Source organism: Ptychodera flava, chromosome 12 (genome assembly GCF_041260155.1).
Source record: "Ptychodera flava strain L36383 chromosome 12, AS_Pfla_20210202, whole genome shotgun sequence".
In the NCBI taxonomy this organism is placed as follows: Eukaryota; Metazoa; Hemichordata; class Enteropneusta; family Ptychoderidae; genus Ptychodera; species Ptychodera flava.
This window is the reverse complement of record NC_091939.1, coordinates 15,910,872-15,938,292: the sequence shown is the minus strand read 5'-3', so window position 1 is coordinate 15,938,292 and position 27,421 is coordinate 15,910,872. Positions and strand designations below refer to the sequence as shown.

General features: G+C 37.4%; 2 protein-coding genes across 3 annotated transcripts; both read right to left on the bottom strand.

Annotated features, from left to right (window-relative positions):
• Window positions 1-3,229: 3,229 nt before the first annotated feature.
• LOC139145164 (protein stum homolog) lies at window positions 3,230-11,205 on the bottom strand. The gene is made up of 4 exons (XM_070716145.1): window positions 11,036-11,205; window positions 6,010-6,283; window positions 5,306-5,488; window positions 3,230-4,339 (listed from the first exon to the last, which is right to left on the bottom strand). Exons 2-4 carry the CDS (start codon window positions 6,242-6,244, stop codon window positions 4,266-4,268), a joined length of 492 nt encoding a protein of 163 aa, XP_070572246.1. The 5' UTR covers window positions 6,245-6,283; window positions 11,036-11,205; the 3' UTR covers window positions 3,230-4,265.
• A 304-nt stretch (window positions 11,206-11,509) lies between these two features.
• Window positions 11,510-27,421, bottom strand: LOC139145163 (histidine N-alpha-methyltransferase-like). 2 transcript variants are annotated; one of them, XM_070716143.1, is made up of 6 exons: window positions 27,325-27,421; window positions 19,029-19,235; window positions 15,583-15,723; window positions 14,901-15,107; window positions 13,668-13,940; window positions 11,510-12,880 (listed from the first exon to the last, which is right to left on the bottom strand). In XM_070716143.1, exons 2-6 carry the CDS (start codon window positions 19,201-19,203, stop codon window positions 12,687-12,689), a joined length of 990 nt encoding a protein of 329 aa, XP_070572244.1. In that variant the 5' UTR covers window positions 19,204-19,235; window positions 27,325-27,421; the 3' UTR covers window positions 11,510-12,686. The 2 variants fall into 2 exon arrangements, with proteins under 2 accessions (XP_070572244.1, XP_070572245.1); XM_070716144.1 differs by lacking the exon at window positions 13,668-13,940 and having other exon boundaries at window positions 12,547-12,880.

The window sequence follows — 27,421 nt, the reverse complement described above, 5'->3', positions numbered from 1 at the left end:
AGTCGTGATTTATGTTAGCAGTAATTACAATGTAACTATTTAAACAATTAATGTGTTATTTAAACAATCAATATGTTATGCAGAAGATTGTTAGATGATTTCACGAATTTTGAAATTCATTTTAGTTTGATGATTTAACTTGCTCGAATCAGATCTTATTAATACTTGCAACCGCAAACAGAACGGATGATACCGTCTCTGTGTTCATGCAAATATGAGAAAGGCGATGGAATTAAAACATAATATCTAAATATGATGTTGGTGTTTTACGTAAGGAATGTTGATTTTATATTCGGTGAATGGAACAGATAGGAAGGTACTTTAGAATTTGGACTAAACTGAAGGGAACTGAAAAATACCAAATGACAGTGTTTCTAAGGGGCACTCTGTGATAACGCCGACATGACCATAATAAATCCCATGTACGGAGGGTGAGTTTTTGCAATTATATGCGAAACTGTCTTGGAGAATCATGATACAAATACAAACACTTTCGCTATGCCCTCTGATTTGTTTCTGTAGATTTGTTGTCTACCCAACGGTGTTGTCTTGAGAACTCCACAAATGATGAAATTCGTTGACCCACTGTGTTCATTTTCATCCTGCCAATCACAAAACTCATCAGCGCACGGTGTTAATATGTATTCGGGCAATCGTGAAACTAGCCAATTTTCTTGCAAAGGCTGATTTGCATAAAGATGGCGATGACGTCATCGCCATCTCAATGCAAATCGGCCATTGGTTTATATTACTCGCTCGTATTACTTGAATTTCAGTCTGCTCTAGTAGCCATCAGCCCGGCGGCAGAGTCTTAAAATATTGTTTGCTATGGGCTTTTTGGTAATTTGATCGTGTAATACTTGCTTGAAACATAGTTGTATCACGAATACATTTAATGAATTATCTATACGTTCAACAGTATTTCAAACTCTTATTTCATTAAAGTATCCCTGGTATATTTGTGTGCAGTAATTTCAAGTGATTGAGTTCACGTACATTTGCAGAATGTTGTACTTACTGTGTATATATTTGCTAAAGGCAACTGTTATCATCAAATTCAGTCTACCCTCGTAGGTAGACCGCAGCAGACTCTTTGAAGATTAATTATTCTACGGTTTTCAAAATAAAGCCACAGTTGCCTCGAACATCAACACTGCCAATGTCGTTACCTCTTTGATGACAAGAAGAGAACCAACCGCGACACAGGATAGCACAGATTGAGAGCAAGCAAGGACGAGGAACACGATACACCATCTTGGGATGGATGACGCACCCTGTTCACCGTAAGAGGGCGTTCTACAAATTCCTGTTTCCTCAGTGGAGTGTTTCAGGGCTCCTGTTGGACATGGTGGGGATGGTCTATTAAAAACCATGTTAACAGTCACTTGTGGATGATCGCGGTCTATCCGAGGAAAGTTTATAAGCACAAAATATAAGACGAGGAAAGTTTATGACAACAAAAAGATCAAATTCAAAAAGGGGCAGAAACAACCAAATTTTTCGTCCGGATAGCAATTTCTACTTTTCACTGAATAAATCATGTAGCCGTGAAAGCTTTTTGCGCGTTGGTAAAATGTGAGAGTCTAAAAATGGCCAGTGGTATAATCATGTTGCTATAGCAGGCACTATGCGCGAGGTGGGCATAATTTCAAAGGCTTTTCCAGTGAATGACTGTATAAGCTTATTCATTTCCAGACCATTCACGAATCGAATCCAACAGTTCAAGGCATGCCGTAAAAATTAATTAAATAAATTCTCCACTTTAAGTTTTGAAAATTCCCGGCACATATCTAAATAACGGTTTGCGCTAGACTCTTTGGAGGTTGTCCTCCTTGAAATGACATTTCTGCAAACAAAAAAGTCATTGACAGTGAAACTTGCTAAATAAACTGATGATGATGATGACGACGACGATGAGAAAAATAAGTATATTGTGCGCAACATATGAAATGAGAAATCATTGCTCGCTCTTGAAATTATTGACACTTTGCAATATTATGCGCATCGAACATAAGGCATGGGATTTCCATAAAGGACAGTAAACCTTTCAAAATTTACACACATACCACATACATACATACACACGAAGATATACACACAAGCAGACGTATACACATATTTACATATGTTAACATGCAAGAAATGCCAGATCATTAATGCTTATATCAAAGTACCTCGTTTCACATATGTACAGAAACAGGCAAAAACGTTTTATTGGAAGATAGAAAACTGATTAATATTACAATGTTGTCCAAATACGATATGTACCCTATATATCTAATGCATATAAACATCAATTCTGTAGTTGTAGGTTATATTTACAAAGTCATCGCCAATAATACTACTGAACATGACGTGAAAAGATGCTTTTCATGGAGGTATCGAGAAAAACATGTTATTTCAAAAGGAGCGCAGAAACAACAAGGATTCACAATAATGATGCGGCATCTATTTGTAGAATGCCAAGGTTATGCATGTTGCCAGATGTCATCATACCATGATCATAATTTTTTTTAAATCATGATCATACCAGTCAGTATGACTTAAATTCACTCCGAAAAGAACACGCCGCGTTGATACATTCCCTGTCCAGTAGAACTCACAACATTCTAGTGTTGACAACGTTCAAACAATATAAGCATTTGTCAGAAAACAGTTGGAAAGTTTGAATGAAGTTATATAGTGTCCCAATGAATTTTTTAGTACATCCAGAATAGAAATGGCGGCCTGCCCGCTTGCCCAAGGCAGGTAACTTTTTGACTAGACAGGTGAAATTTAACAATTCATCTGTCTCGTGGACAAATGGAAATACTGTCTGCTGTATTGTTTGCTTGGATCAGGTTACGTATCCTGGTTATGCACTATGTGAGGTATCAAGGACAGGTACGATTTCCCTCAGGCGAGCGAATTTTCGAAGTTGGCTGCTCAGATGTTCGGTTTTTACGTTCCATGGATTTCCTTCTCTGTTTTACTAGTATACAACAGGAAAATACTGAACACATTCACAAAAAAACATGAAGTAACGAATACCGGTGATAAGAGTGAAGCTCCTCATAGGGACATGTCTATATACCTTTTTACCTTTTTCGTGATATCAAGTAAAGTTGAACATTTGCATAAAGTCACAGTGTACAAAATGACGACGGAACATAACTACGAAAGTGTCAAAAATGACGCCTTTGCTGAATGCAAAATATGATTTAGTTTGTGACCTCTACATAAAAAAGAATTTTTCCTGTTTCGACTTATTTTCCTGTGACCAATCATCATTGCCAAAATGAAAGGCAAAGCTGATATCGTTATATTTAATATGGTGCCGCCAATTAACATTTCATTACAAACAGCTTGCATGATGTCCAAACTTTATACAACAGAGAATGTCCAGCCACGCATGGTGACAATTATACACTAACTTGATTTTTTGGTACAGAGCGTAAAATGTTTCACTGAAAGTGTAATCTTGTCTGGCTGCAAGCAGAGTTGAGATTGTTTACAGTTGACCAGTATTTCAGCATGTTTCAAGAAGTCACACAACACAAACTACTTTCTATATCAAACAAAATTCATGAAAAATGCTCAAAACAGAGCGACTTTGTCCCTTCATGTGGAAATATATATATTTACATAATTTAGATACATGCAACTGTTGCATTACACGTGTGGCAGCTGCACAGTGCCGTGATTGTGTTTGCTTGGGTTGATTTTGAAGCCATTCCAAGTGACATATTAAATTTGCATATTCATGAGCAATACAAGCTAAATATTCAATAATGGTTTTAACGGAGATGAATACACACTGTCCACCGAGGAACGGACCCTATCAAAGTGAACAAGTCCGCAATACTGCGACAATGCAACTGACAATTGGCGGGGGGGGGGGTAGTACGCGTGTTTGTTCAACAGTTCAACTATTTCCTCCCGGTAAAAGCATGCACTCTCGAGAAATTGTCACCAACTCTTGCAAAAAAAGAAAGACTGAAATGTAAATACTGAAACAACATCTGACATGACATAGCCTTTCACTATGACATATATAAATATAAAACTTGTCATCGAGGGTAAAAACTCTTTCAAACTCATAATCGCGAGTTTCGGGTCATAAACGCGTTATTTTATACACCTTATTTGTACATCCAAAAGAATAGTGTTTTCTAATATTTATAAAAATATTTCTGTTAAGGATAAATCTCGATTGCAAATCGGGTATCTTTGGTACGTGATAGCCTAATATGAATCTACATCCCAAACTTCCTTCCTCGGGAACGTTACTTCTCTTCCCGTCTCTCGCCGACCACGACTTCTTGTGCTTCCGGTATGTGAGGGGCATCATGGTACCCAACTGAAAAAAAACAGACCACCAATCTCATTAGTGTGCAAACACAAAGACACATATTAGAATGTTTTTGCAAGACTCCTGTAAGCTTATAATAGCAATTTATTGAACATTCTCTCTGGAACTTTAGATACTTTTGCTATGTAACTTTTGTTCCAAGCAATAAGCACATTTTCTTTATCTTCTGTATATACCTAGCGGACATCGAACTGTAAACTGTTATCTTTGCAAATACGAAGAATCAGAAATACAGAATGCAGTTTCATTTTCGTTCGAACAGTTTTCGCACAGACAAGAATTAATTTCTAGACGATGACAATCTACAAATTGCACACGAAGCATTTTCACTCTGTTGATGTGGCCATGCAGGTACACCAGGAAAGGGAAAAAACCGTACAATAGAGCGACCGTTGCGTGAAATATATCAAACCTTACTAATAATGAAACTTCAAATCAATGACTTTTCTACGTTATATTGCTATCAAAGGTCTTCGCTGACATATTGAAGAGCAATGCGTTGACGATGTATTGCAAAGAAAATCTCGGGAGGGGGTATTAATGAAGTTTTCAAAGCCTTCTTTTCCCCATAAATTAACAACGGGTATGGCAGCCATTTTGAATTTCAAATATCAGTAAATTTTACCCATTTGTTTCTATAATCCCAAACTTTGCACTTTGACGCTTGTTTTGTTCTTGATTGTGAACTCGAGGAAGAAAGACTTAAAAAATTTAACACATTCTGTTTCTAGGGGCGATTTATCTTAAAATGATATTTGTGTTTGTACACAATCTTTCATTTTATCATTGCTAGTATTATTACTATTACGTTTGGTACGTTACACTAATTAATTTCTCACAAAAGGAAGAAAAGTGTAGCTGTCTAGAGGAATTATATGGTGTAAAACGTTACGAGGTATCCGGCTTGTCGCTTACTAGTTCAGTCAGAAGAACAATATTGTTTTATATGCTTACTGTACGACATGACGACGAATAGCCATCCCCACCAGGCCGCCCAGATGAAGCCGACGATGAGAGCACTCGAGATGAGTTGAAGCCAACCAAACCAGAAGTTTATGCAGAAGACTCGACATCTGTCCTTTATGCTCGGGTGTTTTGAACAACATGTCAACACCGCAAAGGCCGCCACTATGGTACCTGTGAGATGTGGGGAAATAGAAATACATGAATTGTTGACTTGAACCCTGGCCACACAAGCTCGATATTGAAACAGCATATCTTATGTTTATCCAACTTATCCAAATCACCTTAATGAATGTAAGATAATATTATCCGTCACACCAAAAATGGGGTGTAAATTGTAAAACGGTCGAACAATCTGGTTCATTTATTTTCTGGACGTTTCCTTTCTTTCTTGTTATGTACTAGTAGACTGGATTAGTCACCGTTCACAGTGAGGGGCAAGCATTGTGCATGCGCCTTCTACAAATACACATACATGAATAATTACCAAACTTTCCTTCACGACATATCCGACCCAAATCATCGTTTTTCAGCTGGCGTAAAAGAAGCCATGATAATTCATAGCCTAAACAACGACAAATTATGTTGCTGTTCGTTTTTTGATACACTTTTGATTTGCCTGTAACATTTTAATGACCCCCTCCCCGCCCCCAAAGTCTACATGGAAGACGAGTCGGCATTGTTTTGCGACTCACCTATGCCAGGGACTATACAGTTGAGTATGAAACAAGTCCAAGCCATACACTGGTGCATGGCGGGTAACATGTGCATGAACCCGAGCAGTGCTCGTCTCGCCTTATTCTGCTTCATTTCTTCCGGTGACATTGGTTGTTGTGCGGCCTGGGACGCGCGGAACTCTTCATAGCCGGGCGGTGGGGGCGGCTGCGTAGCGTCAACCTGCGGCTGCAATACTTGTTTCGGATAAGACATCTCGGGCCTGGTTTATCTTCTGGCCTGGGAGCTGAATTGCTAGAGATGAATAAAGAACGTTAAGAACAGGTCTGAACTCGGCGCCAAGGAGAAATGGAATGAATATTTTAAAATAAAACTTGGGCTAAGTAAATTTATCCCCATCGAGCCTGCTGACTCAGGGTTGTATGTTTTGCAAACTGTCTCGGGTTGAGCCAGATTGAGCGATACGGATTGAGTCAATTCTTCCCGAATGATGAGTGTTGGGATCGAACGATTAGTGAAAAGTCCCTACATATCAGGAGGGAGGGACTGTGATTTGAAACATATTTTGGATGAATGAGAAGTTATTGATAATTTTGTTAAGTCGAGGTTACAAGCGAATTCGGTCAGGTATTCCAGCTTATTCAGTGTCCGACACGTATCGGTGTGTGAGTGCATGACGAAAAATTGCGGGCTTGTCCTTGTATCTGTAGTACATAACCATACACTAGCTCTGGTCTAAGATCCGTGACAGAACACGATAGACATCCATGCTGTTATTCTTGGGGTCACCTTTGATTGCGTTTCCGGAATTCGTCAAAAATAATAAACACACATCAACACAGGTACCTTCAAAAGTTGCCTGCCCGGACAAACTCGTACTTGCCCTGACAATTATGTCTGGCAAAGTAACATACTCGTGATACACCAAAATACAGTAACTATTTCCACCTGTCCATTGCTCAGGTGACTGTAAAAATTTACCGACCCCAGCTGACATGTAGTTTTGTCCTCTGCTGTGTTTACTCTCATAGTGACACAGAGGGGGATAGGAGTTCTTGTTATAAATTATCAGTCAAAATTATTAAAAATATTTGCATTTAGAACGACATAGTCGTGGACACCCCTGCTTGCTCGCTCCCCTTTAGCTGTTCGTATAGATGGAAAGAGCAGTATTTACAGGAACTGTTTAGAGAGTCTGAGTTTACATTGGCGAAGAAAGGGAAAGTATATTAAAGGTCTACAGTCACCCCTAATCTAAATATGCCGTATATGGTCAAAGGGGCGTTCCTTGGTATTCAAAATGCCCATGTGATGGCGCTGTTTTTAAAAAGCGGCCACCCGCTTAAAATCTGTGATTGGTTAGATTTTCTCTTTCCATGGTAACTGTGAGAAAATTGGAACAGGTGAAAGTATATTAATTGCGGGGATGTTTGAGGTAACATTGCAATTTTTGTGGACGTTTCTATTTATAAACGGAAAAACAGATGCTTCGAAGGGTATAGTTGAATTTTTATTTCAATAAAATACACGCAGAACAAACAACTGTTATTAAAATCAAACAGATGCTTCGAAGCCCTATGAATTTTTATTTTAACAAAATACACGCAGAACAAACCACTGTTATTGAAATTAAACTAAAGTACGAATATATGACGTAGCTGTAGACAGTATAGATGGGAATATACTGTCTAAGGTAATACGGACAATAATATAGTATCCCTACAGAAAAAAGACCGATGATGTATGGGACAACAATATCTGAGGGTCTGCGACTAGACTCTCTGCTGCACAGTAAGTGAGGCTACCCACAATTCTCCATGATCTGTACACACGGAGATCACTCACTGAACTGAAGCAAATTTCTTCTGTACAGAGAACAACTCGGTCCATATTTCAAATTCTGGCAACATAGTTCTGATCACTATAATTTTCTGATTTCTCACTGTGAATAATGAGAAGATCAACCCCTTTCCGCGGAGGAGATAGCAATTTTGTAATTTTGTCGACACAGATTTTTGACAGCCATACACAATATTTTCAAGTAAACTAAGGGAATAAGTTGCATCTGTGTTGGCAAAAGAAAGGGTATTGATTTTTTTTAATGTTCGTAACAAAGGAAATTTGCATGTCTGACAGGTGGTATGATGAGACCATCTTAGTTGATGATAACTTTATCTTGACAAGTGTGCAATTTTTAGCACCTCCAAACATCGACTTCTCATTCAATTTACTCTTGAATTTTAAACATAATCAATAATTTTGGAACATAGTTTTAACAAATAATCCTGAACTTAAATTGCAAGTTAAAAATTGTTAAGAAACTGATAAAATTGAAAAAGCCTTTAGCAAAAAATGTCTGAGTGAACAAATCAAGGGGAATTGTGGGTAGCCTCACTTACTGTGTACTGTGCCAGCTTTCGAATATCGTGAATATTCATTAAAACATACTGTTACGTAAGACTCGTCGCGTGAAAGCCAGAGGAATGCCAGTGTTTCAGAAACATGAATCCCGTTCATGTTTTTGGATAGGTTGTGATGTTTGTGCGTCTTAGTTGTCGGAGAATGAAATCAGAATTATGGCACATTTAGTCTTCACCAAGTTTGTCTTGCCAACACGGACACAAACCTTCATGCTGACAGTTCTGTAAAGTATTAATATTGGCTACCCACTGACCTACTAAACATAATGTAACAATAGATCAGTGAATGTCTGGTATGTTTGTGAAATAAAAACGCATCAACAGATGCTTCACGTCATGAATCTGAATCGTTCTCTACCCGTGTACTCGAATTCTACCTCCAGATCTCTCAACAAGTGTCAAAACAAATGACTTGATTATAAAGCTTACACAATAGTGCAAAAATCATTGTCCTAGTCGTGAGACAACTCTATCCAAAAATCCGTCAACAAACGTCTGTGAATCGACAGATTTTAACAACATATCTTTCCGAATGTAAGCCCATCCTGACAGCTGGAAGGAAAATGTGGAAACCTGCATTAAGCTGTGATGCTTCACCCACCGCTGATACGTCGTGATATAGTTTGCCATTGATACTGAAACAGGGTTTACATTTAAAACAGTGCATTCAATTGACATCACTGAATATTCTATATGCCAATCTGCTTGAATTCTGGAAACGGCCATGAGCTGTCTTCACTTATTGGATTAGGAACTTCGACTAAAACAGCATACACCACAGCACCCCACCCCCCCCCTCCACCCCCCAACCTAAATTTATCGAAGTTGAAGATGATGGACGTGAACATGCCAAAAACACGTAAGGCGAACTACTATTGTAAGTAAGAAAGTAAGTAAGTAAGTAAGAAAGAAAATAAGTAAGTAAGTATGTATATATAGTATGTATGTATGTATGTATGTATGTATGTATGTATGTATGTATGTATGTATGTATGTATGTATGTATGTATGTATGTGTGTGTGTGTGTGTGTGTGTGTGTATGTATGTATGTATGTATGTATGTATGTATGTATGTATGTATGTATGTATGTATGTATGTATGTATGTGTATGTATGTATGTATGTATGTATGTATGTATGATGTATGGTCATAGCTAACGAATACCTTTTTGACGAACAGCTTTGTTGGATGCCCCTTTAAACTGTGAAGGACAGAATTAAGTTACTTCACTTGATGTATGAGAACAGTGGCGTAGCTAGACATAGTCTTGCACGACGCAAACATTTTTCATGACCACGTCTTTTCGAAGTTTCAGACACATCAATAACATATTGGAAAGCTGACAGCTGCGATACGCTAAGTAAATAGTCGTGTTCGGATATGTGTGCGTTAGTTATTCTTATGCAAAATAGTACAGAGGGCAACATATTTTGGCCGCTGTCTGGGCACGGCCACCTGAGTGGCCGAGATGAGGAATATATGGTTTTTGAGTATGCAGGTAATGAAATATGTAAAGTGAACGAGTAATAACTTTGATAATTGAAAGAACATTTCTACATCTGTCTTCACAAACCCCACGATAAATATTGCCACTTTCAACGTCCTATGAAACCCTACTATACTACTGCCATCAGCACCTTCAGCGGAACAATGGCATTGTCTGTCAGTGTTGTACTGGTCGGGAACGTCACCACCACTCGCGCGCCTGATTCGGAAATATATGCTTGTAGCGTCAATGTTTGGAGGAGAAAAGGCAAATTATATGGCTGTACAGTATATGCCGAATAAGAAAGACCATGGAGCGAAAAGTGCAAAGTGGGTATTGTCCGGGGTCACTGTCGTTTGTTTTCCGTACGCTGCGTCAGCGGTATAGTAGCGACACTTCGCGAAGAGCGAAAATGGTGTGACAAAGTCCGATATTTCTATACATAAACACTAAATCATCATTAGAATTTGTACTATAGCGGTAAGCCGCATTCACTACTTTCATGTTTTTACATAATGTCGACAGCATAGTAAAAGCACCTTTGCTATGTCGCTGGCGACCCGCCCAAACGAACCGAGATCTGGCAACCACAATAGCAACATCAGGTGAAAGTGCCTACTCATAGTGTACAAACCCCATATACTATGGCGGCAGTGGGAGTTAGCTTCTGAAAACAGGTGTCTGACCTGTGCGATACAACCTTCTTATTATTAAACGACTTCGTTGTGACAGTAAGGAATAATTACACGGTATTTACACCATATTACGCTAACATATAACGCTAACAAGTATACACCTGCAGCAATTGCAATGGCAGCAACATGATATACGTAACAATGTCGTCAATACCTCATCCGCAGTGTTATTTGGATAGTCGATCGACGGCCGAAGACCAAAGCTCTGTAGTAGCTATAAGACACTTTCCTATAGCTACTAACTTTATTATGGCTACCACCAAGGTTCGGCCTTTGGCTTTCGATCGACTACACAAGCAATAAGCAACACTGCAAGTGCGAGCCTCTGTGTCATGTCAGTGGACAATACTGTCACTTATGCAAATGTCATTTCGTGTTAAACCATCAAACTTGACCTTTTTCACCATAGTACCGCACGAAAACTCAATGGCATTGTGACTTACCTTTGATTTACGTATCTTCCAAAAAGCAAGCTATCCCGTAAATCGTTCTCAAATCATAAATATTATCGCCGCAAATCGCTTCAGTTGACAAGCTGGGCGTCGAGTCCTACTGTTGACCGTTCACTCTCTCTCGACGACGCACATTAGCATTAGCACTACGCGTGAACTCTGACCTGGGAGACAAATGACGTCCACGTGACTGTGCGCCGGGGCCCGGGACACACTTCTTGGCACTTATTGTTGTAGCGATCGAAAACTTTTGCTTCTATCGAAATCGTAACTATCGTTTCAAGCACTGTGAATTATTGCTATTTTTACCTAGGATACAAATTCTATAAGGACCACAGGCGAATGAAGTATCCGAATATTTTTATGAAATATGAAAAATAAAAACAGCAAACGATTATTATCATCATGAAGTGCCCGAAGAATGACCGACATCTAAAAAGTTGACAGAAGAGTTGGGAACAAATTGCGAAAATGCCTTGTAATGTGTATAAATTCACACATTGTTGCTTTTTATTTGCATTTGATTTGAGAGGGTCAGGTTTATAGTAACCATCCTAGATATTGTGAATACAAAACTGAGAATTAATAAGTATGTTACTGTAACAGAGATATCGACAAAGGAATATGCTGTCTTCGATCTAGTTACATGTAAAACAATTATTTGAAGAAAGCAGTCGATGGAGTGATTCATTGTCAAAGGTTTGAGAAAGCGATCTTAATACTTGTTAAAAAATCTAGCGGTAAAGCGCTGTTCTACAAAAGAAAACAAAACACATTTCGGTTTCAAGGTTTTTGGCCTCACGGTTATCAAAATCCCAATTCCTGATCCTTGATGCTCAGCCTCGCAGCTTTCGTTTACGACCACCATGGTAATTAACATTGCTTTTTGGCATTTCCTTTCTTCTTTATATTTAAAAGGTAGGTATAGCTTTGATTGCAAAGTATGTAAGTAAATTCTTGATAAAATGTAACTGTCAGGCCTTCTGATAGCTTTTGTAACATTTCCAGTTACATTGTGTCTCTTAAAGCCAAATTAGCTGCGAATGTTTGTAATAAACCGATCTCAAAATACACTCAGTTTTCCAAGAGTTTTCTTCGAATAAGACCCATTAAAGACTGGAAAAAGTGTATAACAATGTCATAAGTGTCGAAAATCGAACGTAAATTCAAAAGTTTAACATAATTTTAGATTTCCCGCCATTTCAGAAATTAATCACGTAACAGAGAAAATAAAGATTACAACAAAATGTCGGCCATCAAGTATGGCTTCATGCTTGTTTCTTGAATGATCACGATGTGCACGAAATACTACATTTTTGTACTTTTCCCTGGGGCACCATTTTACAAGTGCGGCACCCGTTTATCATTTAACCTGTTAAAACGTGTAGGCATGGTCCAAATAATTAATAATTTAAAAAAAATCTCTGTTTTTGACTCTCGTTTAAACTTCCACAACAAATATTGCGATGTGATTGTTTTCACAATAGTGATTGGGTCAATATTTGATTGAAGCCTCGGCGAAAGTAAAATATAACAAGATATCTGTAAACAGATTTCAACGTTGAAAGACGCATCTACAGTGGTATCTGGTATCTGGCTTTTTTCCTGCCACTTCAGGCAATGGACCCTTTGGATGAGCACATTATTGTAAGTCTGCTTTCATAAGTCCTAACGTAAATAGGTTGTCTTGATCAGTCCATATTTGCTCGGTTGTCAGTCCGGCTGCCTTGGCGAGCTTTTCGAATTGCTTCCAGTCCCACTTTATGCTTGTCTTTCCAGGGCTATTGATATGAATGACCTCACCTTCTTCCAAATCGATTGTTTTACCAATTCTCTCTGCGATAATTAAAAGGAAGAACGAAATTGACACTATCAATTCATGACGATATCCTATTATGACACATAACTCGAGATTGGGATAAGATTTAGAATGTCAATTAATCAATCATGGGGTCGGTGCAGATGTTGATATCTGCAGTATTTACACTTTCAAAGAGATGGCATATTGTGTTGGAATCTCGCTACATCGATGCAGGCATTATAAAGGTATTCTGACATGTTACCATATTTGAAAAACCTGAGAACCGAAATCAACCAAATCCAAAGCTGACTATGAGAAAACGAAACGTCAGGGTGTCATTTACAAATTAATGCCCTGTGCTCAATTATTGAGTATTATTTCATTTTTTATTATTTTTATGACATCATGATCTTAGAATGAAGGTTGCTGCGCATGCTCCTTCTATTCTGTCTTCATAGTTCATTGCTTCCTATTTGGCATAATTTTTGGAGGAACTCTGCTGAAGGTTTCCGATAAAGACTAGAGTCAATTTAGTTCACATACAACACCGAAAAGATACTTTTCCGCTTGTAACCCAATTTTCAATAACAAACTGCAACAGGAAATGATTATACGTTTATATATACGCATTAAGCTTGGTTTTTGCAATGGTTACGCGATAAAAATGGTAAATTGTCCATCCATCCATCTATCCATCTACCCATATATAAGATGGACAGTCACCATTTGGTATGGAACTAGCAAGACAGTCAGGTGGGCTCGCAGAAAGAGGAAAGATGAAGAAGAAGTATAAACCCCACTGATACAGGCAAATTAGAATACCTAGAGTAACTGTTTGCTGACATTTACTTCTAAAGCCCGTGTTCAAGTATTCGGGATCTTCAATTATCCAATCTTCGATGTTTTGGTCGTTACTTTTGTTATACTCCACATAAGGGTCAAACTTGTCCTGCATGAAGTCCGCTTGGAAGTCCTTGTTAAGTCTCGTAAGGATATTTCTCATGAAGTCAACGAAAGTAGGATGGCTGTAGATTTTCTTTACCCTTTCCGGGTTTCTGTTTGTATCAAGTCCAATAAGAAGGCGATCACGATTCCCTTCGAAATTAAACAAGGAAACATGTTTAAAAGGTTCGCGTTTAAGGATAGCGATATATGTTACCCAGACTTGGTTCAAGTCTGTGATTTGTGAATGTTTGAGTGGAGTGAACGCAATGATTTGTATTCTGCTTTCATGTGAAACGCGCGCCGTGAGTGGACGCGATAAGTGGAGTGAACGCTGTGCAGCGGAGTTTCACCCGGAATCAGGCAGAAACTAACTCACTACTGCGCAGACTCAAACTCGACGCATCAATAGCTGGGAAAACCTGGCGTGAGCTGCCAAATTCCGGATAGGTTTGTACGAAATAGGAGAGACACAAGAGAAACTATTATAAATGATTTTATTTTTTTTAATTCACCGACTTGAACCAAGTCTAGCGATATATGTTACCCAACCTGAAAAGGATACAATTAATATGCCCGATGCCATCTTTTTCTCCTTGTTCAGACTTTTCTATACTATTTCTTTTATTACTTGCTTTATGTTACGATGATTAGACACATGGAGACGAACACTCAAATGCTTTGAAATGTAGAAGGCGAAAAATAAATGTTGTTTTACTCGAAACTTTTTGAATAAGTAAACAAGAAAGGCAGTAATACGAAATTCACAGGATGTACGGCAATTTTTATCTCGGTTCGATGTTATGATGTCCCTTGGTGCCCTCTATTGTTGCATGTACTCATGTTTGGAGTTTATGCTTATTTTAGCCCCCGAATGTATCGAGCTGAGATTGTGTTTAGCTTACAAAACAAAACAAAAGTTACATACATTTCCTACTTTTGCCATGGATATTTGTTACAGAGTTCATTGACTTTGACGTCAATTCTGCATAAAGGTTAATTATCAGGTTCAGACTTGTTAATTATGTGTGATGACTATTTCGAGGAAGATACGCATAATTGTCAATGGTAATATATTACAGAAAGTAACATTCAATCATCTTCAGCACATACCTTCTATGGCATCTCTGATCGTTTCTAGGAATGGCAGCATCTGTGCCTCAGGAATACTGCTGAAACTACTACCAAGAAAGACAAGTAGCTTGGATCCCTGTAAAGATTTTACATGTACCATACCATCAAGGTAATGACCAACAAATGGCTGCACGTCTAACAGGGGAAAAAGTTTTATCAAGTTCTTTGCACTTTCTTCCACGTATTCTGCATCAATAACAAGCAAAGAAAAATGGTTAAATATGCTTGAACGATTATGGCAACCTACTTAGTTTATATTTAAATTTTTCGAAAAATACATGGTCATTTTGCAGTTTTGCTACAATGATTGGAATTTGAAATATATGTGTTCCGCTTTACATCTGTTTGCAGCTTACTATCTCTATGCCAGATTTTATATGATTACATTCCGACTTAAAGGAACATGTATTTGCGTTGACCGTGCCCTTTAGGTTAAAAGACTGATTATATTAGCAGGAGAGTGACATTCTCAGAGAACTTCACATCATCATATAGGCTTATCATTATATAATTGTAACATTCGCTTTGAATCAGGTGACCAGCTAAGCGCATTCGGGTAATAATAATCTTACAAAGCAATAAGGCGTCAATAAAAAGGGCAAACAAATAATAAAAATACAATCTTCGTCAACATGCTTCTGACAGTATCTTGTTATGTTACCTTTAGATATGTCGATTGGAATGAAGCGTAATGAACCCTCTTTCTTCAAGATCGCTTCAATCAAACGGTGCATTTTACTTGAGTTCCCGGCTCCAAGCTCGGCAAAGACTGACGTTTCGTCGAAATTGTCTATGATTTTATCTGGAATAGTATTGGGGAAAGCACAATATCAATTGCGACAGAGCTGTTTCTTGCGACAAAGGGGACCGCAGTGTGCCAAGATGACGTATCATGCGATACTACTTCCCTATGCTACAAAAGTGTAAATATTCATTTGGATATTAATCAACTCCATGTGTTTTATTCCAGCTATCGAAAACTTTGAAATCTATCTTTAAAGCCAATCCTCCATTATTGACAACATTAACATTCGATCAATCAACATACTTTTCCCCAGGCAACTTGATCCTTAAGTTGATTTTACTCAGATTATCATATTTGTCATTTGATTTGCTAGCATCATTCTCGAAGTTATCACATATTGAGTATAAATGAATTTTGGCCTGCGCTATCATTGACGGCTTTAGAAAGGCAAACTAAAGGCGGATCCTTGAACAAAGTTCCAAGAAATATACAGAGTATTACTTCAAATTCTCTGTTTAAAAGAAAGTTAAAGAAGTATTTTTATGAAGCAATGATTCAACGTGAGCAAAATGATTTTGTTTTTTATTAATTGTTGTCGTGCCGATTTGCTTGTGATTTTATTTTTCGTGGGACCACAGTGGAAATACTAGTAAGTTTTTAACTTTTCTGTGTTATCCCAGCACTTCTGTCCTTGTCTTTTTTCTTGTTTGTACTGTATGGTTATTTTTTAAGTGCTAAATAAATAAATAAATCAATCAATCCTTAAGTTAGTGAAAATTGTATTGTTTGAATCTGAACGACTACTGATACATTCTTTCATGTGAAGCAAGTTCGTGAAAGCAAGAACGTGTGATGACTCGGACATGTTTAGATAAATTGAATTTATTCCTCGCAAAATACGCATCTACCGCACTCGTGAACTACAGGGCGTATTTCTTTAAAACAAAGAATTAGATATTGGGAGAATATTGTCAAAAGAAGAATCCACATTTTCCGCCTTCAAAATCTGATCGATATTATTCTGGGAGATCGTTAATACGTCGTGGATTCATATTTGCGGCAGTTTGAAACAAAATATCCCAAACGAGTGTGAGAAATCTGATCTCAGGTCCGTGGTGTGTGAAATTCTTTTTTGTCACATGACCACAAATCTTTCAAGTGTATCCAGTGACTATCCTATTTCGTGGTCATGTATCATTCCACGATACTAACACGAACTCCGTCGCTGGTTTCACTGTCGATATTTAACTTCTGCTCCGGACGAGATTCCATCAGGAAAAAATGGAGATATGTTCCACGTGGTCTACGTTCACTTGTTATCTGGAAAATTCGACCGTCTCTTGTGAGTCTGTCTGGCCATGCTTTCGTCCGCCACTGCACTGTGGCCGTCTCACTTTGTAGTTACGGTCAGTGTGCTACTTGTCGCGCCATTGGATAATATTTTGCACGCGGAACGAAAAGCCGTTAATTATCCAATCAGAGTTCGTGTAATAAGATTTAGCTTTCGTATATGCGCATTTATACTAGTCTGGTTCCCTGACCCATTTTCCCCGGTAGAGGGCGTGGGGAAAAATAGGGTCAGGTACCGGGTAGCCATCTTGAACAGAATTTTGTTCAAGATGGCGGAGTTTAGTCACCTGACAGAACATGCTACAACAAATATGGCTGCTACCATGAAAACGCCGGTCAAAATTCGACTGGATCAATATTATGTTCGAACACTGGTATCCGATCCAAAAACATTGGCACACGAGACGGGAAACATAAACTGAAAGGATTAATCCAGAAGTACGGGGAAATAGAGGTGATTGAAGGCTGGCTGTGATATCGCAGCAGTACTTGTGGCGTGTATCGAACGCGCTAGGGTCATTGAGGTCATCGCCGACTGTGGCGTGACCCCAATGACCCGAGCACGTTCGATAAATGCCACAAGTACTGCTGCGATATCACAGCTAATTGAAAGCAAACTTTGTTGGAACTGTGAACGACGATTGATTTCGATAGATAGAATGGTGACCGAATTTCGTGAAAAATGCCAGGCATCATGTCGACGTTCTAAAAGTGTCAAAAGGTGTGCTAAATCACGTACAGTGGCTAAATCATGGAGATAGAAAGTCTTTCTTTCTACCTCCATGGCTTTGTGGTACAAACAAGAAGTTGGTGTCAAGTGAGCCTGAAAGTGCGAAACCCAAGAAACATGAGAAAAAGTTACAAGTGTTACTTTCATCCAATCACAGCTTGTTTTATTTTAACCCAATAGCGTCCATGTTTACATTTGCCGGTACCTGACCCTATTTTCCCCACGCCCTCTACCGGGGAAAATGGGTCAGGGAACCAGACTACATTTATACAACATGTGGTACGATTTCTTAGAAGGTGCAATCCGTTTTTCCCACACCGTCGATCCCACATTCAAAGTGGCTAGGAATGTGAGAAACTATTTTCCCACATTTGTAACATTTTAACTTTGTGAATAATTTTTAACAAGGCAGTAAACAAAAAAAAATCCGTGGCACATTTCGGCAAACCAATAAACCAATTTGCACCTTTAAGAAAGAAAATCGAAATAGAGCTAATTTTCAATTTTCAAATGGTTTTATCATCTTGATTATTAACTTTTAGGCCTATTTCTAAAATTCAAATATTAAGTCTGATATTGAAATATAGGAAATAGGTGTACACTGCCGTGAGGATGGCACTTTGCGGCCATTCAAATTTCCCCCTGACAAATTCTATTCCCCACAATGCATATTTCCGTTTTTTCAATTTAAAATATACTAAATATCCAATTTTCCCATTTCATTTGGGGCGTTGCGCAGTATCTTTGGAATCTTTGGATACTTTGCGGAAATAAATGTATCGAATTGGAATTAAGGTGTAACAAATGTACTTGGGGGGGGGGCTCGGTAACGATAATTGCACAAGATAATTTTAAAAATTATACTGGAAGAGAAGCAAACACAGTTCTTTGGTTGGAAGAGTGCATGTACTTCATGCAATAAATTTAAGTTGGCGCGTTCAGCCGCAAGAAATTAAAGAAATGATTGATAATGTTTTGCCCAGTGCAAGTGGTATCTCTGAACGAAGTGGAAGAGATACTATCTCAAACATGATATCAAACACCTTCAAGGTCAAGAAAAGCACGCGAAAAGACATTCGACAAACGTCTGTTATTTACGTGAGAGTCGAGAGAATTTTACAAAAACATTTTCTCGGGAAATATATTGATGTCAAATTTTAGTGAACTACTGCGAATAAGAAAGAACAAATACGTGTTACAATATTTTAAGACAATAAGAACAGTGACTTGCAGAAGCTAAATTCGAGCCCTGTAACGGTAGCAACACCACTGTAAGACTAACCTGTATGTTCCTTAAGAAGCGACATTTCCACACGGTATAGGTGATAGTCAGGATTTTCGTTCGTCACACGGTCAAATAACTCCGAACCCAGTTTGTCGTAAGTGTACCACTGCGGCACATACTTAGGGCTGCTCAGTAAACCAGGAAGAATTGTTGAAACTAAATCCGTCTGCATCGCAGTATTGCTTATACAGCCGACCCAAGATACTAAAACAAAACGATGATCATGCATTAATAAATCACACACTGATATCTCCTTAATTATTGGTGACAAGTCATTGGCAATGACATAGTCCCCGCTTGTAATTGGGAATTTGTCACTTATTTGTCGATATGATGCGCATGAAAAAAAGAAATATGGGTACTAAAGCCCTGTCTGCGACGGATGTCCATATTGGATTGGATTGTAAAGAAGTTCACATTATAATAACGGCATAGGGTTATGTCCTTCTACCAAGTTGGACAGAATTAGGTATAAAATGCAACTAATCTGCTAGAAACTGGTCCAGGCATTTCTGAGTAATGGCTCTTGACATACAAAAGTCAGTACGCAAAATGTGGACAAAAATGCCCTCATCTTCAGTAGAGAAGACACTTCCTATAATCAGCTGTTGATACTGCCAAAGGCCTTTCTTGACTGTTAATCTTTGTATGATCAACATATGCAGCAAATTTCATCAGATCTAATGCAGTCATTTTATATAGATAAATTCACGGTGGAGGGACTGTGATAAATTACAAACATTGTTTCCCTGTTTAGAGGCTCAACTTTACTACAAAACGGGGGAGTTGTTCCATACCATGGCAGTACAAATGCATTGCCAAACTGGGCTGCAACCCTAATTATAATAGGTCATTAAATAGTTCAATTAATAATTAATAGAGAGGGATGTCACTAAACTGTGTATCTCAATGGTGTTGAATTGGATGTTGTTTCTAAGAAAAAATACCTTGGTTTTGTCTTATCTGATCGCTTTAGAGATGATGACATCGAGTGACAGACGAGATATTTTTACATCTCAGCAAATATGTTGATGAGAAATTTCTGTAAGTGTACGTTTCATGTTAAATGTGTTCTATTTAAAGCCTATTGTTACCAGCTATATGGGAAACCACTCTGGAGTAATTAGTCTATGGCTGTTATGCGTAAATTGAAAGTTGCATACAACAATGGCGCACGACTCTTATTCGGGTATGAAACAGAGTAGTGCGAGTTCAATGTTTGTAACTAATAGTATCAGTAACTTTGACGCTCAAATGCGTGAGCAGATTTATGGTTTGAGACAGCGACTTTTGAACAGTAGTAATACAATTGTACGTATATGTGACTTAAATCTGATATAGTTAAGGTTTGGAGTAAGCTTCTTTTTGTTTGACTGATTGTCTTTCTCTTCAACCAATATGAAAGAGAACAATCAATTTTTCAAATAGTCTGTAATAACCTTTCACAACATTTACGTGAACTTTTAAGAATGAAATAAAGTTTATAATAATAATAATAATAATAATAATAATAATAATAATAAACGCTTTTACACTACTGGAAAATCAACATCTGTATCCATGTTTCATCAGATTTGATGCAGTATTTCTAGACATATCACACTAATTAGGAAAGTTCATTAAATGTGCAAATTAGCAATTAATTAACGTGATACTGCTAAATGTCTTTGTTCACTATTACGATGCTGTGAGCTAAACATGTTCCAAGTTTAATCAAATTTGTTGCAGTATTTCTAGACATGTGGCCCTAATTACAGAAATTCATGAAGATACTTCTAAACTTATTTGCACACTTTTATAGATCTGAGAGATCAAGCTCTGTACAATGTTTCAGGAAATTTGCTGCTGAATTTCTAAACACATATCCTTAAACACGAAAATTCATCAAATATGCAAGTTAGCAATTAATTGACATGATCCCGCTTATTATCTTGGCACACTGTTACAGCTCTGGTATATCAATATCTCTACCAAGTTTCATCAAATTTGAGTATTTCTTGACATATAACCGTAATTACACAAATTCATCAGACATGCTATTAATCGACATAAGCCTGCTAAATGTTTTTGTACAGTTACAGCGTTGATATGTGAACATCTTACCAAGTTTCCTCAAATTTGAGTCAGTATTTCTTGACATATTACCCGAATTATAAAAATTCATTAAATATGTAAATTAGCAATTAATTGACTAAATAATGACAAGTGTCTTTTTATGCTATTAGAACTCTGTGTGACCATAGGCCCTAGAGAAAAACAGGACGGGCAACTGCGGTTCTTTCTCTGTAAGTGCTAGTTATGGAATAAATTAAGTATATTTGCCAAGCGGTCATCGACAAAAATAAGCTTTATACTTCGTACCTACATTTAATCTCATTAACGATCAAACCGATGTTGTTCATATGTACACTTTGCTTTTGGAATCCAACGTTCCGAGTAATGACACAGAGATTTGATGTATTTTGATATCAGTCATGACGAATGTTCTGATAACGATGAAGATAACATTTTTGATCCTAGCCGAAGCCAACGGGAAAACACCAGACGACAAAAACAGTGTACATTTAGCCAGAGACGCAACAGAAAACTCTTGCTAGGTATAGACACATTCCATTGATTCCATACCAGAAAACTCCGATAAGCACAAACCTTTACAAGTTAGACCATGGTTAGACAAGTCTACACTTCCCCAGTTCTGCGAAATGAAGATTTTAACTTTATTTCCTCTGTCATGCAAAATTTTGGCAAACTCCAAAACCAGGCCTAGGCCAAAAAAAAAAAATATGTGCTGTTCCGATTACATGGTTTTCAAAAATAGGGTAGGTAGGTAGGGAATTTTTTTTTCATTTTTTTTTATTTCTCAATGTGCATTTTGTACGCGTTCAAACAAACTACCAGTGAACAATTTCCTCATGAAACGCACTCAAATTGAATACCAATATATTAAAATAAAATATTCATCAGTAGAATTGAAGTGTGTGGTTTATTAGACTGCCACGGAAATTGATATGGCTGAATAACAATTCTTTGACAGGAAAGTGAACTGTTTATCCACAGGTAAATCCTCAGCTTTTTGTAGTCACTCGCAAGAAAAACGCACATACTTTATGTTGAAGTTGTTTGTAGCCTCGCCAACCTGTATATTTGTCTGCTGTACTTCCAACCACGGCCCAGCAGCATCACTGGCACATTCAACTCGAATAGAGTACATTTTACATTCAGAAAAACCTGGATGGTGTTCCTCCAAAATTTCTTCGAATGTTCGGTTCTGTTTAACAGAAAACAAATCGACCTTTCTTCGCCATGATCGCATTTGCGAAACAAAATTGAGTACACGTAATATGTCCATCGCGAGTCACCATTTTGTTTGAGACGAGGCCTGCTATAAGTAGGCTTAGTAGGGATACCAGGCCCTTTTTTGTTCTTGGTTAAACTTACTTGAATTGTATGTTTTCTTGAAGATCTTGTCTCAGGATTCAAAAAACTGTTTGAATGATGGTTCTATCTTGTCTACTTCCAGGGTTATGATTTTTTTAGAATTAAAATATGCTCGATTTTTTTGACAAATGGTCAAAAAATTTCAACATATGGCTAAGAGTCATTTTGTGGGTATCCCTATGAAAAAATATAGTTGTATATCATTAATTCTCTAACTAATCTGCTTTAAAATACTTTTTGTGCAATATATTGTAAGAGTACGGTATAAGGAGCTATTGTTTTCTTTACACAGAGACTTGAAAATGCCAAAATTTTGTGAGACAGAGTTGAAAATTGGACGGCACCGTGTATACTACCAGTCAAAAAGCTATTTTTCGCCATTTTCAAACTACTGTAACTTTCAGAGTTTTCAGAGTTTTTAAGCTAGCTCTGTCAAATTTTGGACAATTAACTTGAGTAATAACTTACAAAAAAGAATGAATATATTTTAGATCAGTAAAATTTCTTAAATGTTACATTTGAGAAATTCTGATATTCAAAAAACCAAAAATCATAGGAATATGAATAAAATAAGTCATTGTTCAACTTATCAACTCACAGTACAGAATAATCCCCCTGGAGCTGTCCTTTTTTACACAAGAATATTACTCCCCCCCCCCCCCTAAAAAGCTGTCATATTGTTGTACTCAATTTTCCTTTAGCATTGAAATCTAGAGTCAGGGTTATGATTTTTTCCTTTCCTTTCCTTAGATTTTTCATTCTCACTTCATTTGCCCGTCTTTCAACTTGTCTTGTTTATCAATTCCCGATTCCTGCACTACTCCTGTCTGTCATTTTCCCCAGTTTACGTTAATGCTGTTTAAAAATAAAGGTTGTTTACATACATTTATTATAATAATAACCATGGCATGCTGACTTTATTCCCATACATCATTGAAAGAGTATTCATTTCTGTTGTCAAATATCATTTTGTAAATTTTGTGTAACATCAACAGATGAAAAATAACAGTTTAATGTTCGCAAAACTACCAGGGTTAACGTTTGAAAACAGCTGATTGTAGCGTTGGCAGTTAGGGGCTGTTCAACGAAGTACGTACATTGTATGTACCACAGTCGTTTGGTGGGCTATTCAGCCGTGGGACTATTCGCCCCATAGACGAGTGTACAGAAGCGAGAAACAGTCGTTTGGTGGGCTATTCAGCCGTGGGACTATTCGCCCCATAGACGAGTGTACAGAAGCGAGAAACAGTCGTTTGGTGGGCTATTCAGCCGTGGGACTATTCGCCCCATAGACGAGTGTACAGAAGCGAGAAACACAAATCGCTTCTGTACACTCGTCTATGGGGCGAATAGTCCCAGAGCTGAATAGCCCACCAAACGACTGTGTACGTACGTACGGCAAAATTCACGGTAAATTCCGAACGCACAGATTTTGAAACTACTCAGAACTGACCTTAACACACAGTTTTTGGTGTACGGGTTTATATTTTAATGATAGAATGACTATAAAAAGTAAAATTGACCAAAATTTTGCTCGATTCACTATCACAAAACACTTCCGGGTTTTCACTTGGCCTGCATAATATGGCCGCGCTGTGCATGGCGCGGTTCGGAAATGACAACAAGAATGTAAATGAAAGATTACATCAAAAAACGGCCATGAAAATGCTTCAAACTTTCCACAAATTTAATATAACAGTTGCTGTTTGGTATACTAACTCCGATCACTGAAAATTGTCCCTGCATTTTAGCGAAAACCTACCTACAAAACGCCGTTTAGGCACTGAACAACATACTGTAACGAGCCATTCCATTCTAACATAGGAAGTAGTGGCCTGAGAAATGTGCGTGCCATGCCGCAGTACGGCACGCTGTATGGCGAAAAATAATGCTTGATTTTGAGCGCTAAAATGACACGATATTTTTTTCTTTATTTTCAAAAAAAATCCCATGGTAGAACGAGCAGTTGAATTGGAATATTTTTTATCGAAAATTTTATTGAATTAGACCTAATACTTTTTGAGATACAGCAGTTTGAAAACCGGAAACCGTTCAGTGTGCAACAACTGTCAGTGTCATGTCGCAAAAGTTTTCATGAGCGTCTGGCATCACTTCTATAAGAATGACGTATTAGTTCTCGCGTGATTCGCGCGATTTGTCATAGTTCTCGCGTGATTTCATGCGTTTCACGTTTTTTCATATCGTTATTTTTACTTCCGGGTTTACGAGGCTCTAAAAAGTCTAGGGTCGGGGGGTTAAAATTGGGGTAGGTCGGGTAATCGGAACAGCACATATTTTTTTTTTTTTGCCTTATAGTCGAGCCTCGCCTAGTCGAGCCTAGCCTGGCCGAACCCTTTAAGTTCACAATCAAAAACAAACTCACTTTTGCCTTCGCGCAGCGTTCCATAAAAGAATTAACCAGATATGAACTGTAAATGCTCACGTGTTTCATTATATATTGAAGTTATGTGTAAATTTGAACCTTTGCCACATGTTTGCAACTTCATTGAAATTATTATGATCAACATAATGAACAATACTCACCGCCGATTAATTCTAAAAGGTCATGAAGTATACAAATATGTAATTAGCTGAAATAAAAATATTAAAGTACTTTTACTGCTCTTATTGTATCACCACTTTATCTAGCAAGTGTAATTACCGTTTGCCAAGTCCTTCAATCCATATATGCCGAGCTGTGAAAGCTCATTAGATATGCAAATTATAAATAAGCTGACATGAAAATGTGAAATGACTTTCGATATTGTTTTGATCTAGTACCTGGTATAATCATCAATGTACATAGCATGTTTTGCCAACTTTGATCAAGTAAATCCCGGTATATATCCCTAATAAGCAAAGTTAATTAAATATGTAAATTAGGAAGTGGCTTTAGTAAAAATGCTTAGTGATTGTCAGTAATGTTGTATCATGGTATCTGCAATATGTGTAGCAAATTTTGTCAACTTTGGTCAAGTCAATTCAGACATATATCTCTAATTAGGAAAGTTCATTAAATATGCAAATTAGGAATTGGCTGAAGAGAAAATGCTTGATGACTTTCAATAATATTGAATTATAGAGTCTTTAATATACATAGTAAGTTTCATCAATTTTGATCAATTCCATTAAGATAAATATACCTAATTATGAAAATCCATTTAATATTAAAATTAGGTTTTGGCTGAAGTAAAATGTCTTTTGACTTTCAATAATGTTATATCAAGTATCTTTGATGTATATAGTAAGTTTCAACAACTACAATCAAGTTAATTCAGATTTATATCCCTAATTGGGAAAGTTCATTAAATATGCAAATTCGGAATTGGCTGAAGTAAAAATGTTTAATGACTTTCAAAAATGTTGTATCATAGTGGCTTCAATACATGTAGCAAGTTTCATCAACTTTGGTCCAGTCATTTCAAATATATATTCCTAATTAACAAAGTTCATGAAATATGCAAATTAGGAATTGGTTGAAATTAAAACGCTTAATGACTTTCAATAATGTTAAATCATAGTATCTTTAATATACATACCAAGTTTGGTTAATTTTGATCAAGTCAAATCAGACATATATCCCTAGTTAGGAAAGTTCATTAAATATGCAAATTAGCATTTATCTTTCATGTCACCCTTAATGGTTCCCACTGCTGATATATCTTGGTGTGATCAACATTTGTAGCAAATCTCATCAAATTTTGTGTAGTTGTTTTTAATATATATCCATTTTTTCCAAAATCATTAATTATGCAAATGAGCAAAAAGTATGCAAGCCAGACCCACCAAAAACTAAACAGTTCTTGCCATTTGCTAACTGAATATATGTACCAGATTTGATTCTGATCTGATAAGCCGTTTTTGAGAAAATGGACCAACAGACAGACAGACAGACAGACACACAGACGGACAGACAGACAGACATCGCTGCGACATATGCCCACGTGTGTAAACACGTGAGCAAAAAACCTATGATCCTTATCACACTGAACAACAATTACACATATGTGCATTTCTATGGAGGCACGCCCTGGTCAAAATTATGTTACATTAATTTTAATGCATTAAAATTTATTTTATGTAGTTTCAAATTAATATTACTAGTACTGGCAATTAATGTTGTATGTTCTTTGAATTAATTAAACATATTTTAAATTAATCGTACATGCTGGAATATATGCTGGAATAATATTTTGTAGCATAGAATTAATTTTTACTGTTGTCCGTAATTTAACTTTCTACAGCATACAGAATACAGTTCAATTTGACACCATCAATGTCAATGGGGTAATCAGAAACCTCTCCAAAAGATCATTTACAAAAATATTAAACAATGTTGGAGATAGATTACATCCCCGTTTCACATTTACACTTGGACGTGCCGCGTGCTCAGTTTCACGTGCCAAAATATTTTTTCAAGCGTAAACCTTAGACTTCTGAAGTGCCATGTGACGGCGTGCAACGAACGAAAAATTACAACCGAACAGATATCAGATCGTACGGACATTTTCCATCGCTAACCTCGAGGGTTGAGCTAGGCCAGGCTAAGCTGGGCACCAAGGAGCTCAAGTAAATTGAATGCTAATGTTTTGGTACTAATTTAGCCTCAAAAAATACAACAACTCTGAAATGCTACACATGTGTATGCACTCCCATGGTAGTAAAAAAACATTTTACATGTAACACTGTCTTTCGCTATCAGGCGAAACCTTGCGATAAATCGGGACACCACGACTGTTGGTGGAGTCAGAAGCGGTAAGATAGACAACCATTCACACAAAGCTAAACGTTGTCCTCGCAAGCTTGGCCGTTCAGAGTTTTCAAACAACGACATTTAAGTAGTAAGCATACATACTTTACCGAACCACGGAACACACCTGGTACAGAAAACTGCTAACACAAGGGAGAAGTTGGAGATACACGGGCGATTGCAGAATGTAAACAACTTTTTG

Coding starts and splice junctions, on each gene's coding strand:
- LOC139145164 (XM_070716145.1), bottom strand. CDS start 6,244: ATGTCTTATCCGAAACAAGTATTGCAGCCGCAGGTTGACGCTACGCAG. Junction 5,489..6,009: donor CTGTATAGTCCCTGGCATAG/GTGAGTCGCAAA, acceptor CACATCTCACAG/GTACCATAGTGGCGGCCTTT. Junction 4,340..5,305: donor ATTCGTCGTCATGTCGTACA/GTAAGCATATAA, acceptor GTTTTTTTTCAG/TTGGGTACCATGATGCCCCT.
- LOC139145163 (XM_070716143.1), bottom strand. CDS start 19,203: ATGCAGACGGATTTAGTTTCAACAATTCTTCCTGGTTTACTGAGCAGC. Junction 13,941..14,900: donor GATCAGAGATGCCATAGAAG/GTATGTGCTGAA, acceptor TTAATTTCGAAG/GGAATCGTGATCGCCTTCTT. Junction 12,881..13,667: donor TCAGCAAACAGTTACTCTAG/GTATTCTAATTT, acceptor TAATTATCGCAG/AGAGAATTGGTAAAACAATC.